At 37.5% G+C, this 18,157-nt stretch overlaps 1 protein-coding gene across 1 annotated transcript; it reads right to left on the minus strand.

The window, feature by feature from the left end:
- Window positions 1-5,857: 5,857 nt before the first annotated feature.
- On the minus strand, window positions 5,858-7,445 carry LOC139719571 (uncharacterized). Its single transcript, XM_071630983.1, has 2 exons — window positions 7,406-7,445; window positions 5,858-6,210 (listed from the first exon to the last, which is right to left on the minus strand). The coding sequence occupies exons 1-2, from the start codon at window positions 7,443-7,445 to the stop codon at window positions 5,858-5,860; spliced, it is 393 nt and encodes a 130-aa protein (XP_071487084.1).
- Between the last annotated feature and the right edge of the window lie 10,712 nt (window positions 7,446-18,157).

Raw genomic sequence — 18,157 nt, forward strand, 5'->3', positions numbered from 1 at the left:
CAACCAAAAAAAAAAAAAATTCCTCTTGAATTTTACCGTATTTTGCAATTATTTATCATTTTCCGGCAAAAACGCTAGTGTGAAAACGCTAACACCACGCCGATGTCGCTTTATTTTCATCCACCCAAAAAGGATAATGCAAAAACAATGTACCGGTACACTACAATACATTATAATAAATAATTGTAAATAAACAGAGCGATTTTTGTTTAAAATTGATTTATTTGTTTAGAGGGTAGTATAAAAATAGTATAGATGATCCCTTTTATGAGGAACTTTAGATATGATAACGGTACATTGGTCCAGATAAAGACTAAGCGTACCGCGTGACAGCTGTGGACATCATAACCCTTTGGATATTCCCTTCGCTGCCTTGAATAAAGACTACGCGCATCGCGTTTACAACAGAACACCTGTGGACATATGGAAGACAGTGCTCTTCTTTGTATAGCGGTTAGTTTCGATTCAGAAGTATAGGGATATAGAAACGAGACCAAATTGGTTTTAAAAAATCATTTTTTATGCCTAAGCTACTCATTTGGAAATGCTATCATAGCTTGATAAGCATATCTCTGCCTGACAAACAAACTGACACCAAAAAGGTTTTGCCACCTCAGGTGGTACCAACAACCCATTTTTCGGGTCTTGGCCCATGGACTATAAATTGAAGTGTGTTCATGCTGCATTTGAAGAGATAGCATATAGCGAAGGGAAAACAAACCTGAATGGCCATCTTCAGGAAGCTATTTTTTGTTGGCGATTATGAATTACTTAACTATGAAATTGAAAGAAAAACATACAGAAAAACGACTGCAAAATCTTTGCATAATGTGCCATTATTTATAATCAAGTTTCCATTACTTTTCTATTATGATACAATTCCTTCGATTAGTGCTCCTTTATTCTTTCCCATTACATTTCATCACTTTCCTTTCCAGCTATCCACTTCATTCCCGCCGACAAACGTATACAGATATTTTGCCCGTATATACAATCTAAAAAGATATTGCCATAACATAGATAGGCAAACCTGACCGGATGTAACATTACATTTCGATTGCTAAAGTGTGATCGGATTACCATCCATCAAAAAGAATTTGTGACCCGCTACAACAAAATGGTCCTAAAGTCGCGCACGGTCAAAGCCGTGAAAATCGAGTTTGAAGTTAGAGCATCAAAATTGGTCAAAACTTACGATTTTCTGAATTTGACATATTATTAGAGTCTGACATGTCTTATATCATCTGTCGAAATTTTGAAGCAAAATGATGAAAGGAAAGACCAAAAAATTGCGTTTTTCTGAGCCATGTTTTTTTGGCGTTTCAACGAAGCAGAAACTGGTTCGAACATTTGGATTGAGCGCCACACATAGGCTCCGCCCCTAACAACGACCAGAGTGATCTCATTGGTCAGTTTGCTGCTTGCCGCTAACCGAAGCGTGAAGCTCGCACACTGCCCAGTCGACTGGTGCGTGCGGGCGGGTTGCGCTATTCCTAGCCGCTTCTCCTGACATCCTGGTTACTGATTGGTCGGTGAGGAGACCGCCGACGCTGTTTTTGATTGAGCATTTTGGGGGTTGCTAGGGCTTAACTTCTATTGTCCGGAGGTGAATACTGACTTGCGTGTCTCTTGATTGTGATTGCGTCGTAAGGAGAACTTTTAGGGCGCTTTTCTCGAAACAGTGATTTCTCAGACATCTTGACATGCTCTCTTTTAAACATCGATATCTCCGCAGCCGATTATTTTTATAAGACGTGTTATATATCAATTTAAAGCAGAAAGATTAGGGAATTGTGTCATGCAATTTTCAATTAATCGACCTCGCCCGACTTTAGGATCATTTTGTTGTAGCGGGTCACATTTAAAAGACCATCATATTTCTCCCCCACCCTCTTTGATCTCTCTCCCTCTCTTTCCAGTTATTCAATTCTTTGATTGAATAGTATCATTAGTGAAGATCACTTCTCGATGATGCTTTGCCTGTATTATATATATAAATATAGATTATACATATATATATATATATATATATATATACATTCATCAAACAACATTTAGAAGACCAGCCTATTTTTCTCCCTCTCTCTTTCTCTCCCTTTCAATCTTTCTTCTCATCGCATAGATTCCAGTATTTCACCTGAAGACCGGAAGACCTCATAAATGTTCTATCAAATATACAAATTCCACAAAACAATAGTCTTTCCGCTTAGTGATGAGTTTTCATCATAATCATATTATAACAAATAACTTCTGTCTTATCACTATGTGAAATCTTATTTCATGTGATTCGTAATGAGCAATACTTCTTGGCAGTAGAGTTTAAGTCAATTATAACATTGTACATAAAATTGGCAGCATTTAACCCCCTACTGTTGAATCACAATGTGCTCGTTGATCTCTTTTATTTATCCCATGGAAATCTTAAGTCATATCTGTAGGCAGACATAATGGATAATTCCAGAAAGCAAACATCTTATACAAAAAAAGAGAAACTTCTGTGTGGATGGCAGGTACCGCAATAGCATGGATTTTTTCAGATTTAGTTATCATAAGCTGTCAAAGAAAGCAAGAAAGATGCAATGATTTATTTGAATATTGAAAATCCCATCAGGCTCTTGTCAACATTATGAAAGGGATAATTGCTGAAACAAAACCGAGAAATAAACTCAAATGAAAGATTGGTCTGCGAAACTCAACTTCGATGCTGCTTGAAGTTTTTTTTTTTTCCTTTCTCTCATACTTATGAATGACAGTCTGATTATGTCATTTAAAGATCGTTCAAATAATCTACTTGGCCAACAAACCAAATAGAGGATATTCTGTATAACATCCATGCAACGCAAGAGCCGATGGTTATTGCCTTTATGGGGTCCTATATATTCATCATGGTGAAACACAGCCTAACGTATGCGAATGTTTTTATCAAGAACACTTTGAATAGACCAGGTGGCCAGAGTATCAGGTTACATTGTACCTCATTGAATAGACAGGATGTTGATACAAAGACATTCCTGGACGCGCTCGTAGAAAAGTCGGGGATTATGAGCATAATAGAGAAGTTCAAAGGCCGATTACAGACGGTCTCTTTTTTCTGCACCAGTCCATAGAATGCATTTGCCTTCGTAGAAAGCGCTCCAAATTTGCGAAGGGTGATTCAATTTTGCGAGAGATGGACCTGTGATAACCCATCGCTTCAATTGAACACTTTGTTTAGGAGTAAGGTATTTCGGGCAATAAAAGCATGAAGTGTTCTTGTCTTATCTCATGTGTATCGATGTAATCAAATGTTTTCATGTTGCTATTGAAGTGGTTTATTCACTTATCGTGCCAGTGTAACATATATATGTAACATATATACAAAAAGAAATACAAGCATAGTACATAGCGGTCGATGTGTCATTTTCAATCAAAGTAAAAGAATGCTTAAGAGAAATACGATGGAACCTACTAAAAAGCAAAAGTTGTTGAGTGTAGGTCCCAACAAAAGCCTAGTGTGGAGAATAGAATGAGGAGCACGGGTACAACTAAAGACCAAACTAAAGAATATACAAAAGAGAATGACTATTAATACTCGGGGGTACAGAAGATTCTTCTCACATATAAAATGAGAACAAGTAACCACATGCTGCACACTAGCAGTTGCCCTAATAGCAATTTTGACAGGGGAGTGATAATGTGAATACGACAAAATTTTATGGTTTTGACATTCCGGTTTCCATTGAAAATACACGGGGAAAGAGTCGGAAAATGGAAGACCACCACTTGCAATGCCGCATGTGAAAAGAAAGAAAGAAGGGGAAACTATGACGGTATGTGAAGCGACAGAAGGTCTTATACTAGAAATGGAAGGAAAACACCGATGGACAGGAATTTGAGAGGGCATGCAACTACATGTATATGCATAAGTCTGTTCAAATGGCAACAACCGAGCAGTATAGCAAAACTTCCATGAGCATGATAAAAAGGAATGTTAGTGCACTTGTGTATTGTAACTATTCAATACATGCTGTCTGAGTTTACGCTTAAAGGATGATAATGACAAACAGCTTGTAACTTCTGTTGGGAGATCATTCCCATATTTTTGCCCTGTATACATAATTGTGTTTTTAGCGAAAATTGTTCTGGTGCGTGGAAGGTGATAAGCGTCACTTTGGCTAGTTGGATAGTGGTGGACAGAATCGTTTCTTATGAACATCTGTAAAAAAGAAAAAAAAAAAACACCAGGAAGATCTTTTAAGGAAAATTTATACATGAAAATACCTAAGTAATAATCAAACAAATCTATCAGTTTCAAAATTCCATTTTTCTGGAATAAGGCGTTTGTGTGAGATAAATACCCGGCATGGTTGATAATTCTGATCGCTCGCTTTTAAAGAAGAAAAAGCGAATCCAGCAAGTGTTTAGATGCTTTACCCCACGCAAAAATGTCATAGTTCAGATATGGGGAAATCATGGTTGTTTAATCTGCAAAATATGGTTGGGCAAAAAAAAAAAAAAATATTCAGTTTCTTTAGGATTCCTGTATTTTGTGACAAAATTTCGCTTAAAAAAATAAAGTGAGTTTTCCAGGAGAGGTCGCTATCGATAAAAACTTAGTACTGTCTACTCGGGCTAAATTGATGTTATTGATCTTAACCTCATCAGGAATAACTTGCAGAGAATCGCTAAATAACATATGATGTGTTTTGTCACCATTTAATGATAACTTGTTGGCGGAAATCCAGAACTGAACAGATTTCAATTCATTATCCATCATACTTACAAGCGTATTGGGATTGCGGTGAGACAGAAATAAATTTGTGTCATCAGCAAAACAAATAAAGTGAAGAATCTGTGACGAATTTTGAAGATCGTTGATATATACAAGATGAATACAAGTGGGTCAAGAAGACACCCTGGAGGACACCGCAAATAGTTGACGTCATACTCACAACCATTTATGTAAACAAATTGTTTTCTGTTTGTGAGGTAGTCTTTAAACCACTCTAAAGCACTCCCACGGATGCCGTAATGGCTTAACTTATGTAATGGAGAACAGCAGTGTGTAACTACCTCCTTGGTGATACCAGGGTGGGGTGGAATAAAAGTGTCCATTCGGGACAGGAGAGTTGGAGTTGGCAAACATGGCGTGAACAGCTGTATTCATTCGGTGCTGATCCAAGAATGTTTTGTCGGTGTATGACAGATGTTATGTCGGTGCTGACGGGTGTTCTGTTGGTGCATGACACTTATAAAGAAAAATATAATGGTCAATGGTACCAAAAGCCTTCGAAAAATCGAGAGAAGCACCGATAGTGTGGGAAGCATCATCTAACGCGTGAGCTACTTTATCAATGAAGGCTAATAAAGCGTGAGTTTGTGCTATGCTTGTCTATAGGCTTATACAGTGCCTAATGTGCCTGTATATTCCTTCTCGTGAAGCTCCAACAATATGTGATGTCACTATGAATAGAAATCTCCTCCTTTTATTTTGAGTGAAGTACACGATATCTAGACTTTATGACTGCCATAAATAGATCATGAAGTGATGGTGAATATCTAATTTTCCCTGCCTTATGAAGAAGAAAAGTCAAGTGCTGCTCTATATTATCCCGGAAAAGGGGAAATTTAGAATTCACTGTGCATTTTCTTCAAATCATTTCATTGCTCTGACATCATGACTTCTTATATTCTTTATACACAGCGACACAAGCTCATGAATTTCACCAATAATCTCAAATAATTTTCCGCACCTACGATGATGTGTTTTTGTTTTTGGATTTTTTTTTCTTTCAGTATGTCCGCATATATACATATGTTGGAGTAAAGTTCCGTTTGAAGACTTGAGCAGTGTGTACACAATCCTATACCTTGAAAACTACTGGTGCCTGGTCGGTGCTTCGAGCTCGACAGCTAGCACCTCATCTGTAAGAGGCACGGCTTGTGTTCTCCTATCCATACATCGGACACGGATGGCGTACAATCCCTTTAAGATTGCTTGAATCACCAGCGTTGACAAAGTAGCGCCGACCAGGGTTCCGGCCGCGATGCCGGGGTGGTCTTCGAAATCGAGAATATAAGAAGTGGTACGGTTTCCGAACGGGTCTGTTCCCCCAGTAGCCCAATAGGTGACGATGAAGAGCACGTAGGTAATCCCGTAGAAGAACGGGTAGACCGCGTGTACGAAGCGGACGACGATCAGGGTGAGGAAGATTTCGATGAGACAGACAACTGCTGGAAGTGGTTGAAAACTGACGTAAAGAAAAAACGGTACCTTGTCCGATATGAAAAAGTTCAGGGCCCCCCAGTCGAAAGTAGTTGAGATGATGGAAGGAGCGGCGGTAAGGTTAAAGAGAAACCACTGAATCTGGTATCGAAATATGTCTGAAAAAACAACGAAAGATGATTATGTTCAGAGATAGAGAGAGAGAGAGAGAGAGAGAGAGAGAGAGAGAGAGAACAATAGTGTTCAATAACCCTATCTTATGCGCTTGCCACTTTGTTAGAGAGTTGGATAAGATTTTTGGGTTTTCTCAAAAATTATCAGCTTGTTTGAAGAAATGCATTTCCTTTTTTGTGTCGTCATCCAATCTGTCTTTTTCATTCAGTGGAATCTGTAGTTCCAGGTGCTGGCAGATAACGTAAACACAAGATATATATTTAAAAATGATATAAAATCAAATCGTTCAGCAATTCATTCATTCATTCATTCATTCATTCATTCGTTTGTTTTGTCTTCATTTCCAACAAAAACATATAAATATTTTACAGAAATTGAATACGTAAATTATAAATAACAATACATAACATAATAAAAGCTTACAGAATATTAATGGAAATGCTGGAAATGGGGAGGAATACTAGAAAGCAGTGCTTGTAGGGTGCATCCCCCCCCCCCCCTACACGTAATTCAACAAATTACCATTGATATACGTTCATACATATTGACATACATACCTAGCTAACCCGAAACAAACACCCTGGGCAATCGCTATTAATGATACACTTAGTCGCTGTCATCCAGGAAGAGAGAGAGAGAAAAAAAATGGTTACGTGGTGTGAAGATAAAAGATAAAAATAGTAGACTATAACAATACGAGAGTTAATGGATGGTTAGAGCCGCTCAACAGTGATTGCTTGATTTTAACAGAAAACGAAGTTGGATTTTCCAGTTTGTTTGTTTTTTTGCAACTGTTAAAAGGATCAGCACAATTTTACGATTTCATGATATTAATAAATAAGATTCAAAATTCAAGCAAGCTTCTATCCCGTCATAGATGAAATTTGAGGAAAAAAAAGCAAGCATCAATAGTGTAGAATATATTAGATTATGGTAAAGGGATTTTTAAACCTCTGTCGTTGGTTTTTGTGTTAGCTTCAACCCCTCTCCCTTGCCCATTTCAACTCCACCCATACACCACTGTACCTTCATGTGCTGCCTTCGTCATATTCTTCTTGAGGTCCATCGCAGCATTAAAACAGGCAAGGCAAACATAGCATGTTGCATTAACGTATGTCCAAAAAGGGAGGTAAATGAGGAACTTCGAGCCAAGTGCCTCCCCTGCCAATGCGACGTAAGACCAGGCGTCCACTAGGGCGCGGACAAGACGCGGACAAGCCCCGGAATGCAAATTTGGTATTCCGCACTCCTTCGGGAACCTGTCCGCGCGTTCCTGAACGTGTCCGCTCACTGTCCTAAACATGTCCGGGCGTTTCCGCACCTTCGGGAGAGAGAAAAATTTCCGCGTCCAAATTTTGATCGAGACCAAAATTTGGACGCGGAAATGAACTTCCTGACACCTTCGGCGACTTGTCCTGACGTTGTCCTGAGGATGTCCCGCTTGTCCGGAACCCTTCCGCTCCTTCCGCACACGCTCCGGAAAGAATCCCACGGTGTGGGGAAGCTTCCCGAATGAAAGCGGAAGACACCAGGAATGTTTTAGGACAGCGCGGAGCCGATGCGGATCTATATATGCCAGTGTCCGGAACCGATGCGGAAATTTTGTGATCCAGACACAAAAATGTCGACACTTCATGCCAATGAAACGCAAAATGAGCAAGAAGGGAGGCGAGGCCCCCATGCAAATATCCCCATCACAGGCACACCTTTCGTCTAGTGATGAAGAACAGGTAAATCTAAGGAATTTCCGGTCCCAGAAGGCAAAGAAGAAGGTAGTAGAGACTGTGCCAAAAGCAACCAGAAAGAAGTGAAATCAGCCCCCTAACTTCCTAGTAAGTTTGTTTTGATTTGATCTTTTCAGAAATTATTTTTCATCTGAGTGACTTTCCTGGTTCCTATTACTTACTATAGTACATTTTCCTTTATGTTGTTTTCGTATTTTATTTGCAAACAAACTAGGTTGTCCCATGTGACAGCCCAGCTGAAAAATCACAAAAGTAGGTGGAAGTACACTCAGAAAAAAAGCATAGAATTTTTGGCTAAATGTTAATGTATTATATAAACATGAACAAGTTGTTATTCATACGTAAATGCTTTCTACTGATACAACATATTAGAACAAAAGACAAATTTATCACACTACAAAGCATGAATTCAATTGCAAAGATATACCTGTGGTCTCATTACATTGTAATATCGTTGAAGCCCAAAATAACAATGAAAGGTAAAGATGATGGAGGAAAATGAAGAATTTTCTGTCACTTCAAAACTCAAGTGAAATGAGAGAAAAAGCAATAAATCATGAACTCGAAAAAATGTTACATTTTGGTCTTTCTTTTGCTTTGTTTTTTGCTGAGTGTATATATTTAAGTACACATTAAGCATCACAAATCATTTCAGAAATATTCTTTAACTAAATGATTTTCGTATTTGTTATTACCTAATACTTTTTCTTCTTTTTGTTTTAGTTGCAAACAAACTCGATGGTCCAATTTGACAGCCCAGCTGAACCCCCCCCCCCAAAAAAAAGTAAAATAAAGTAGGTTACAAATATTTCCCCATTTTTACACTTCATTAGCAATAGGCTAGTAAGCTCTAAGCATGAAAAAAAAAATTCTCGGACTTGAAAATGTTCAAAAGTGATCAAAATAAGAGAGGGTTAGAGATGCACAAGGGTAAAAATCAGAGAAAGAAAAACAAATTTAATGATTAGGATCATTTTGGCATGCTCTACAGAAGTATCAGACAAAACATGTATATACTTCACGATGGATAAAGCACATGTCTAAAAAAAGGGAAAAAGAATATATATATATACATATACATTTATATATATATATATATATATATATATATATATAGTAACATAAGTAATAGTTAGTAACATAAGTAACAAAACTGCAACAAAGTTCATGCCGTATTCACCAACGGTTTATTTCTTGTGAAGAAATAAATCGTTGGTGAATACAGCATGAACTTTGTTGCAGTTTTGTTACTTATCTTTTTATCTTGCCCACACGTGGACTACCTTATCAACATGATTATATATACATATATATATGTATATACATTTACATTTTTATGCATATTATGTATATATATATATATATATATATATATATATATATATGGTTCAAACAGTTTGCGAATATCATCCATGTGACTGTAGGCAGAGAAAAAATTGTTCTCCCAGATGAGACAAATCAGAAATAAAAAAAATGAGTCGTCAGCCGACATGCAGACAATCCTATTCTTCGACTTTTGGTGATCACATTTATAAATGATATTGACCAATCATATTAATATAATATCAGCCGCTACTGCGGAAGCAAAACAAGGAGCATCAATGACGGCTAGCAGTCAAATGAGGAAAAGTTAAAGTCAGCGCCAAATTTATACCTTTCCATTTTCCTGGTATTGTCCGCAGTTTGTTCGCATGCCTAACTTTTGTTGTCCGGAAGGCATCCTGATTGTCCGCGTTCATTCCTGGTGTAATCCTAGATGTTTCCGCGCTGCCCGGCTACGATTAGCATATTCCCAGGTATTTCGCGTTCTTCCGGAGTGATTCCTAGGAATGTCCGCAGTCAGTCCGCGGACAGTCCGCGGACAGTCCGCGGACAGTCCTAGGAATGTCCCAGGACAAGCCGATTCACAAAGTTATTCCGCGTTTGTCGCGGACAGGATGCCGAAATAACAGATTTTGCTTCCGCAACCCTTCCGGGGCTTGTCCGCGCCCAAGTGGACGTCCGCCCGAAGTGATTAAAAACGCGAAGAAATAGGTGGCGAGTGTGAACCGATAGAGGGCGTACACGCAGAAAGGTATCCGTGGCTGAAAGGGAAAAAGATGAGTTCAGTAGTGTTTCGATAAACAGTGATGGGTGATTTTGATATAAATCTTTTAAATTGTAATGACGCTTTATGCAGTCAAGATTTTCTTAATTTTATGTTGTCAAAATCCTTCATTCCTCTTATCAGGAAACCTACTCGGATATCTGATGCTACTTCTACTCTCATTGATAATATATTCGTTTATAACGTTTTTACTGATGTTACTTCTGGTATTATAGTTTCTGATATCACCGATCATTTCCCGATATATGCGCTTGTACCACACTTTTCTACTAGGAAAATGCCAACCCTTAATTCAGGTTTTCGTGATATGTCCGAATGTAATCTTAATAGACTGAGAGAGGGATTGAGGTCAGCTGATTGGTCCTCTGTTTATAATCAAAGAAATGTAAATTCGTCCTTTGAATTTTTAATGAACATACTTATAAATACTTGTAATGTTTATATACCCTTATTAAGACGATTCAGATCGAATTATAAGAGAGTACCAAAACAACCATGGATTTTCAAAGTCCCTACTTAGGTCTATCAATAGGAAGAATAAATTGTTTTACAGATACCGAAATTCTCCAAATGATGTAACTAAATCGCGTTATATTCGTTACCGCAATGTACTTACTTCTTCGTTGGGCTTAGCCAAGCAACTGTATTTTGCAAATCAGTTTGAAAAATGCAAGTTTGACATTAAGAGTACGTGGAGGGTGATAAACACAGCTTTGAAATCCAGCACTGTTACAAATTCCCCTACTCATATTTTGAATGACGGTCATCAAGTTGATGATCCACAGGAAATGGCCGATGTATTTAATGATTACTTTGTTAACTTAGGACCTGATCTTGCTAGCAAAATACCAAATACCCAGACAACTTTTCATTCTTTTTAAAAAAACAGGAATGTACAAACCATGTTTTTCATTCCTATTGTTGAAAAAGAAATCAAAGAAATTGTTGATAACCTAAATATTAAGAAAAGTATAGGTAATGATGGTATTTCGGTTTTTCTTCTGAAGAATATAATAAATGAAATAATTTCTCCACTCACTTAAATTTTCAATCAATTTTTATCTAGTGACAAAGTCCCAGATAATATAAAAATCGCTCGAGTTGTTCCCACATACAAGAAGGGTGCAAACGAATTTGTGAGTAATCACCGCCCGATATCTCTCAACCTCAGTTTCAAAAATTCTCGAAAGGCTTGTTTATAAACGAACTCTTAGATTTCTTGTTAATTGCAATATTCTTTCCAATTTCCAATTTGGATTCAGAAAACAGCATAGCACAACTCACGCATTATTAGCCTTCATTGATAAAGTAGCTCATGCTTTAGATGACGCTTCCCACACCATCGGTGTTTTTCTCGATTTTTTCGAAGGCTTTTGATACCATTGGCCATCATATTTTGCATTATAAGTTAAGCCATTACGGTATCCGTGGGAGGGCTTTAGAATCTCACAAACAGAAAACAATTTGTTTACATAAATGGTTATGAGTCAGGTATGACGTCAACTTCTTGCGGTGCCCCCAGGGTTCTCTTCTTGGCCCACTTTTATTCATCCTGTACATCAACGATCTCCAAAATTCGTCACAGATTCTTTCTTTTATTTGTTTCGCTGATGATACAAATCTATTTCTGTCTCACCGCAATCCCAATACCCTTGTTAGTATAATGAATAATGAATTGAAATCTGTTCAGTCCTGGATTTACGCTAACAAGTTATCATTAAATGTTGATAAAACACATTATATGTTATTTAGCAATTCCTTGCAAGTTATTCCTGATGATGTTAAGATTAATGAAATTAACCTAACCCGAGTAGATAGTACCAAGTTTTTACTACTTTACATCGATAGCGACCTTTCCTGGAAAACTCACTTTAATTTTTTAAGCAAAATTTTGTCACGAAATACAGGAATCCTAAATAAACTGAAACATTTTTTGCCCAACCATTTTTTGCAGATTGTATATTCAACCATGATTTCCCCATATCTCAACTATGGAATTCTTGCGTGGGGTAACGCATCTACTTGCTGGATTCGCTTTTTCTTCTTCAAAAGCGAGCGATCAGAATTATTAACCATGCTGGGTATTTATCTCAAACAAACGCCTTATTTCAGAAAAATAAGATTTTAAAACTGATAGATTTGTTTGGTTATAACTTAGGTATTTCTATGTATAAATTTTCCTCAAAAGATCTTCCTGGTGTTTTTTTACAGATGTTCATAAGAAACAATTCTGTACACCACTATCCAACTCGCCAGAGTGACGCTTATCACCTTCCACGAACTCGAACAGTTTTCCCTAAAAACATAATTATGTACACAGGTCCTAAATATTGGAATGATCTCCCAACAGAGGTTAAAAGCTGTTTGTCATTATCATCCTTTAAGCGTAAACTCAGACAGCACGTATTGAATAGCTACAACACACAAGTTCACTAACATTCCTTTTTATTATGCTCATGGCTGCCCTGTCATACTACTCGGTTGTTGCCATGTGAACAGACTCATGCATATACATTTACGTATCCGGGCAATTACCCCCAGAGGGCAATTACCCCCCGGCTGAATACTGGTTAGTGGTAAGGTAAGAGTTAAGATTAGGGTTAGGGTTAGGTTTAGGGTTAGGAGTTTGGGTTAGGCATAGGATTAGGTTCAGGATTAGGATTAGGATTAGGGCCAGGAGAACGGTCCGGGGTAATTGCCCAGGGGGTAATTGCCCTAGACCCATACATTTAAGTTGCATGCTTTCTCAAATTCCTGCCCATCGGTGTTTTTCCTGCCACTTCTAGTAAGACCTTGGTCGTGTTCCATAGTTTCACCTCCTTTCTTTCTTTCCTTTCTTTTGTGCGTCATTGCAGCTGGCTGGTATATCACATATAGGAATTGCAATTGATTCATGTTCTCCATTTTTCAAATCTTTCCCCCGTGTCTATGGAAGCCGGAATGTTTAAACCCTGAAATTATATAGTACTTAAGTATTTACGTCATTATTATTCCCATGTCTAAATTGCTATTAGAGCAACTGCTATAGTATGCAGCATGTGGTTACTTGTTCTCATTTTATCACACACATAAATACATGTGAGAAGAATCTTCTGTGCCCCGAGTATTAATAGTCATTCTCTTTTGTTTATCCTTACTTTTGGTCTTGATTGTACCCGTGCTCCTCATCCTGTTCCCCTCACTAGGCTTTTAATTGTTGGGACCTACACTCAACAAGCTTTGCTTTTTAGTAGGTTCCATCGTATTTCTCTTCGCATCCTTTACTTTGATTGAACATGACACATCGACCGTTATGTATACTGTTGTATTCCTATATCTTCATGTATATATCCATGCAGGACATTCTGTATTATATTTTGTTATATACCATGTATTTTCCATCGAGAAATACGAAAATAAATTGAAATTGAAATTGAAAATTGAAGTATTTTAAGGTATACTGTCCAATTACCTGTCCACGGGTTTGTCTGTTAAATTTGTGCCGTTGTGAGCTAAAGTCAAAAGGGAAAATCTGGGAACACTGATAAGAATGCGAATGTTTATCTCATTTTCCTGATTGTTTGTTTGTTTGTTTTTGATGGGGGTGACAGGTGAGGGATGGGGAGGGTTTGAGAATAATACGATATACCAAATGATGTCAATAAAAGTCTGAAGGCGGATTTTCCTTTCAAATCCTACTCTCTAAAAAAAAAATCGAGTGAAAATATTCACTCTTAAAAGAGTGAATACAAAAAAGAGTGAATTTAGAGTGAAATTGGAGTGAATTTTGAGTGAAAATGTTCATTTTCACTCATTTTGGAGTGACCTCAGGGATCACTCGAAGATTTTGGAGTGATCCCTGAGGTCACTCTGCAACGAGTGAAAATGAACATTTTCACTCAAAATTCACTCCAATTTCACTCTAAATTCACTCTTTTTTGTATTCACTCTTTTAAGAGTGAATATTTTCACTCGATTTTTTTTAGAGAGTAATCTGACCTAGAAAATATGGCATTCTGTCTTCGCTTTTAAAAAGTACCACTAATTGAGTATTTTTTTTTTTATTGTAACTTTAATCATTATCAAGCTAAATCTAATAAACCGTCAGGTGATTGAAATGTAGCTGCTGTTGTACTATTTCCACGTCCTTGATAAAAGCGGAAAGAGGGAGAGGCGACTTGAGGTCCTCTTGGAAAGTTGGGAGCACATATAACATACACATACAATACACATACACATATACATGTATATACGGCTCATGGGTTCGGAGCTCTTCTAATCATGTAATCTAACGAAAACAGTTTTAAGAAATCATGTCTTCGTTGATGAAGACAGTTGGTATCCGCTACAACCCTCAACCTGTAAGGCCATTATTGCTTGGTTATTCTTCTTCTGTCGTATGATGAAGTGTATACAACGGGGTGGGTAATTAAAATACACCAAACATGGGGTAAAACGCTGAACTGAGCCCGGTTTTAACAGACCTCACCGCGACAACGTCACGACAATGTCCGGTGAACAAAATTCCTCCCCTCGGGCAATAAAACCGCAGGAGAGAGCGAGGGGTACCGTTTTAAAAGACACACACCCAGAACTTTTGCCAGGTATGTTTCCACGAAGGGGGTGAGTCCACTGATGTGACTACCCCGCCCACCGGCCAGCGCGGCCTATTGTTCTAGATTCTGCACATACAAAACGTGGTTACAATCAATGATCTCAACCATACATAGAGATCAGAAGTTACAATCCATGCACGTGATCGGAGCGTCAACCATTCTCTGTCTGCAATGTTGCGCATGCGTGTTTAGTGTATCAAAGGAATGTTACCGCAGTTGCGTTCTGATAGAATGTTTGCCAAGGCATTAAATATCAGGGCAATGTCTTATGTTTTGTTTTGTTTTGTTTGTTTGTTTGTTTGTTTGTTTTTGTCGATAATTTTTGTCACATTCTACCCGGTGACCGTTTTAACAATCAAGGTTAAAAAAAAATAAAAATCCGGAACGTAACCCGGACATTGTCGCGATAACATCCGGAACGTTACCCAGACTTTGTCGCGGTAACTCTAGTTTGAAAGACTTTGTTTAAACTGGGCTTGAGGTGACTGCAGGACTCTATTAGTTTCGTCGTAGAACGATAGCATCGATATTCTACAATAACCATAGCAACAAGAATAGTCCAACTCCCACTACTATTGCTACCAATTATAACGGTAATGCTGTTACTATATTGCAATTATGTATGAAATGATATCGTATTGATTACAACAACAATGATAACAACAATCATTAACATTAAGATGCCAGTATAAATGATCAAGGAAACCAGAAAATCCACAACACTTCTATTGCCTCCTCTACTCCAATCTCATGTCTAGTTATTTCAGTGAAGATTCCACACAGATAGACATCTAAAAGCCAAAATGTAAGGTATAGGCATTTTAATATTTTAAATCATTTTAAATTCCTTTTGATGTCACTCTACACGTACCACCAATATACTTACGTGTTGTGTAGACACGTCTTTGAGTCGTCTGCAACAAAGTTTGAAGTCCGACCATTGCACGGAGTACCACTTTCTGCTCTCTTCTTCAAAATCCATCATTGTCTCTACGGTAGGTGATGATTCCTCCGAAACTGGACAACATGAATAGCGATTTTGAAAATCGTATTGCTGTAAAACGAAAGTTGCTCGCATTTTTTTTTTTCTGTTGCTGATTCTGTTACGAAAATATCATGGTTGATTAAAAACATTTTCTATCATATGAATACGACTATTCGAAGGGTAGAGGGGGTTATATCCACCCTAGTACATTCCATTTTAGTGGTTTTATGAAGAAAACAAACAAACAATTAAATGAAATAACACAGAAACATGAAAATGACACCTTTTTGCGGTACGTAGTCCTGACGGTATTTTTGACGAAACTTTCTAACAAGGAAAAATAGGATGGATACGGCTGCAGGTATACCAACGACTAGTCCAATGATGAGACCGATATTATCACGTTTTCCTGAAATTTGACAAAGACACAGTAAAAACACGTTATTCACTCAGCATAAAAGGCATTAAGCATGTCGATAGGTTTTTTTGATAACTTTACATCAACCCATTTTGCGTAGTGTCACAGTCGATAGTTGACTTCACTCGTGTAAATATACATCCGTTGTGTACAAAAGTGCTTTGTTACAGGCCCTTGTCTTCACTCAGCGAAATCAATTAACTTTTTAAAGGGATGTTAAATCTTTGGTTGAGATGGGGATTTCGATTCAACTGTTTGTGAGATAATTTGAAGCCCGTTTAATACTAAGAGCATACTGACGAGGAAGTGAATGCTTATTTAATTAACATCGATTTTAAAATGGCTGAAACATCCAAAAACAAATCAAAACAAAGTGGTCTCAATATAAGGTGGGACCGATCGTTTCTTATGACCTCTTTGTCTTTGGATATCTCAGGCATTTCAAAACCGATTTTCATTAAATAAACTATTGATTGCTCTTAGTATTGTATGCTCTTTAGTACTTTATATAACTGGTTTCTAATTATCTCGCAAAATGTTTAAACGTGAATTCCCATTACAGGCAAAACTCTACTATCCCTTTAAGCATATGTTTTTGTTAGTAAAATAGACTGTTATTTGACTGTGAGGTCAAAACGTTATATTACTCAAAACTACCATTTAGGTTACACTTCCCCGGGACAAATCAGATTCAAAACATTTGGTGAAATATTGTTTCTTTCTCGTTGTGCATACTTCGATCTTATAGCAGTGACCGCAAAAGCTACGATATGATTTGTTATTTTCCAGAAACACAGAATAGACAACTTTTCATAAACCTGGTGGAGGCAGAAGAGTGATTTCTTTGGTCGACGTTCCATTAAGCGAGTCACCGGTAGCTATGCACGTGAATGTTTGTTTTGTCCCATATTTGGCTGAAACGTTTATCTTCTCGAACCTCTCGTATGTGTCGTCAAATAGTGTTGTTTGTCGCGAAGCTGCGGATTTTAGTCTTTTTCCAGACTCATCGGTCCATGTCATAGAAACGTCAAGCTTGAATCCACTCACGACACACGTAAGTATAATGAAAGTAGTGTTGGATGGAGTTTGGTAGGTACACCTGCTTTGATTGTACTGGTCCTTATCGGTGCATTCCTCAATTATATGTTTTGATGTCGTCGCTAGAGAAAGAAAGTTCATGAGACGAAACACATTTTACACTTACAAAAACAGTTGCCTTACCTAGTAAATTACTATCAAAGGTAGCTTCCGTTTCCTTTGATCATTTCTTTTGAGTAAAAGAGTCACATCTTGGCGATATGGTTTGCTTTTTTACAACAAAAAACAACAAAACTTTCAGTAGAGTTCTCCAATACATTTATACAAAACTGACAAAGCTGAAAAAAAAAAATCAAAAACCTGTTTTCTCTTTTAGCAAACATGGGCAGGATGATATCTTTCTGGGATGCTCTACGATTTTTAGAGCTTCAATATCTCAGATTTACACAGGTTGATTCTTGGACTAGGATTAAGACGAAATAGCTTGATATCTTGAATGATGTTTGACTATCGTCAACAGAGCAAGAAAAACCGTGCAAACATCACCACTAAAAAAAAACAACAACAAACAAGTAATTTTGAATAAAGAGATAACTATTACGTCGAATCAACGGGAAAAACTCAGTTGTTTCACAAGTACAATTTGAATGCCTCTGAAACAAAATAGGCGAAACTGATATATTGGGAATGAGCTAACCGGCATTCTACGTCAAACAAAAACATGGTGATTACATTATAAATGACTTTTTTGCGCAGGTCTAAACAACACCTTTCGATGATATTACTCGGTTGATACCGGATAAAGCTAAGTTTACATGAATGCAAGTTCATGAGAATTAAGTCACACTTACCAGTGGGGCTACAGAACACAGAAGCAGTCAATGTTAACA

The sequence above is a fragment of the Diadema antillarum genome, unplaced genomic scaffold (assembly GCF_040938485.1).
Source record: "Diadema antillarum isolate AM-2024a unplaced genomic scaffold, OU_Dant_1.0 scf00000112, whole genome shotgun sequence".
Taxonomy (NCBI): domain Eukaryota; kingdom Metazoa; phylum Echinodermata; class Echinoidea; order Diadematoida; family Diadematidae; genus Diadema; species Diadema antillarum.

Excerpts from the sequence above, each read along its gene's own strand:
- LOC139719571 (XM_071630983.1), bottom strand. The coding sequence starts at position 7,445 with ATGGACCTCAAGAAGAATATGACGAAGGCAGCACATGAAG. Across the intron at positions 6,211-7,405 it reads GACGAAGGCAGCACATGAAG|TTGTCTGTCTCATCGAAATC; the intron begins GTACAGTGGTGT and ends CACTTCCAGCAG.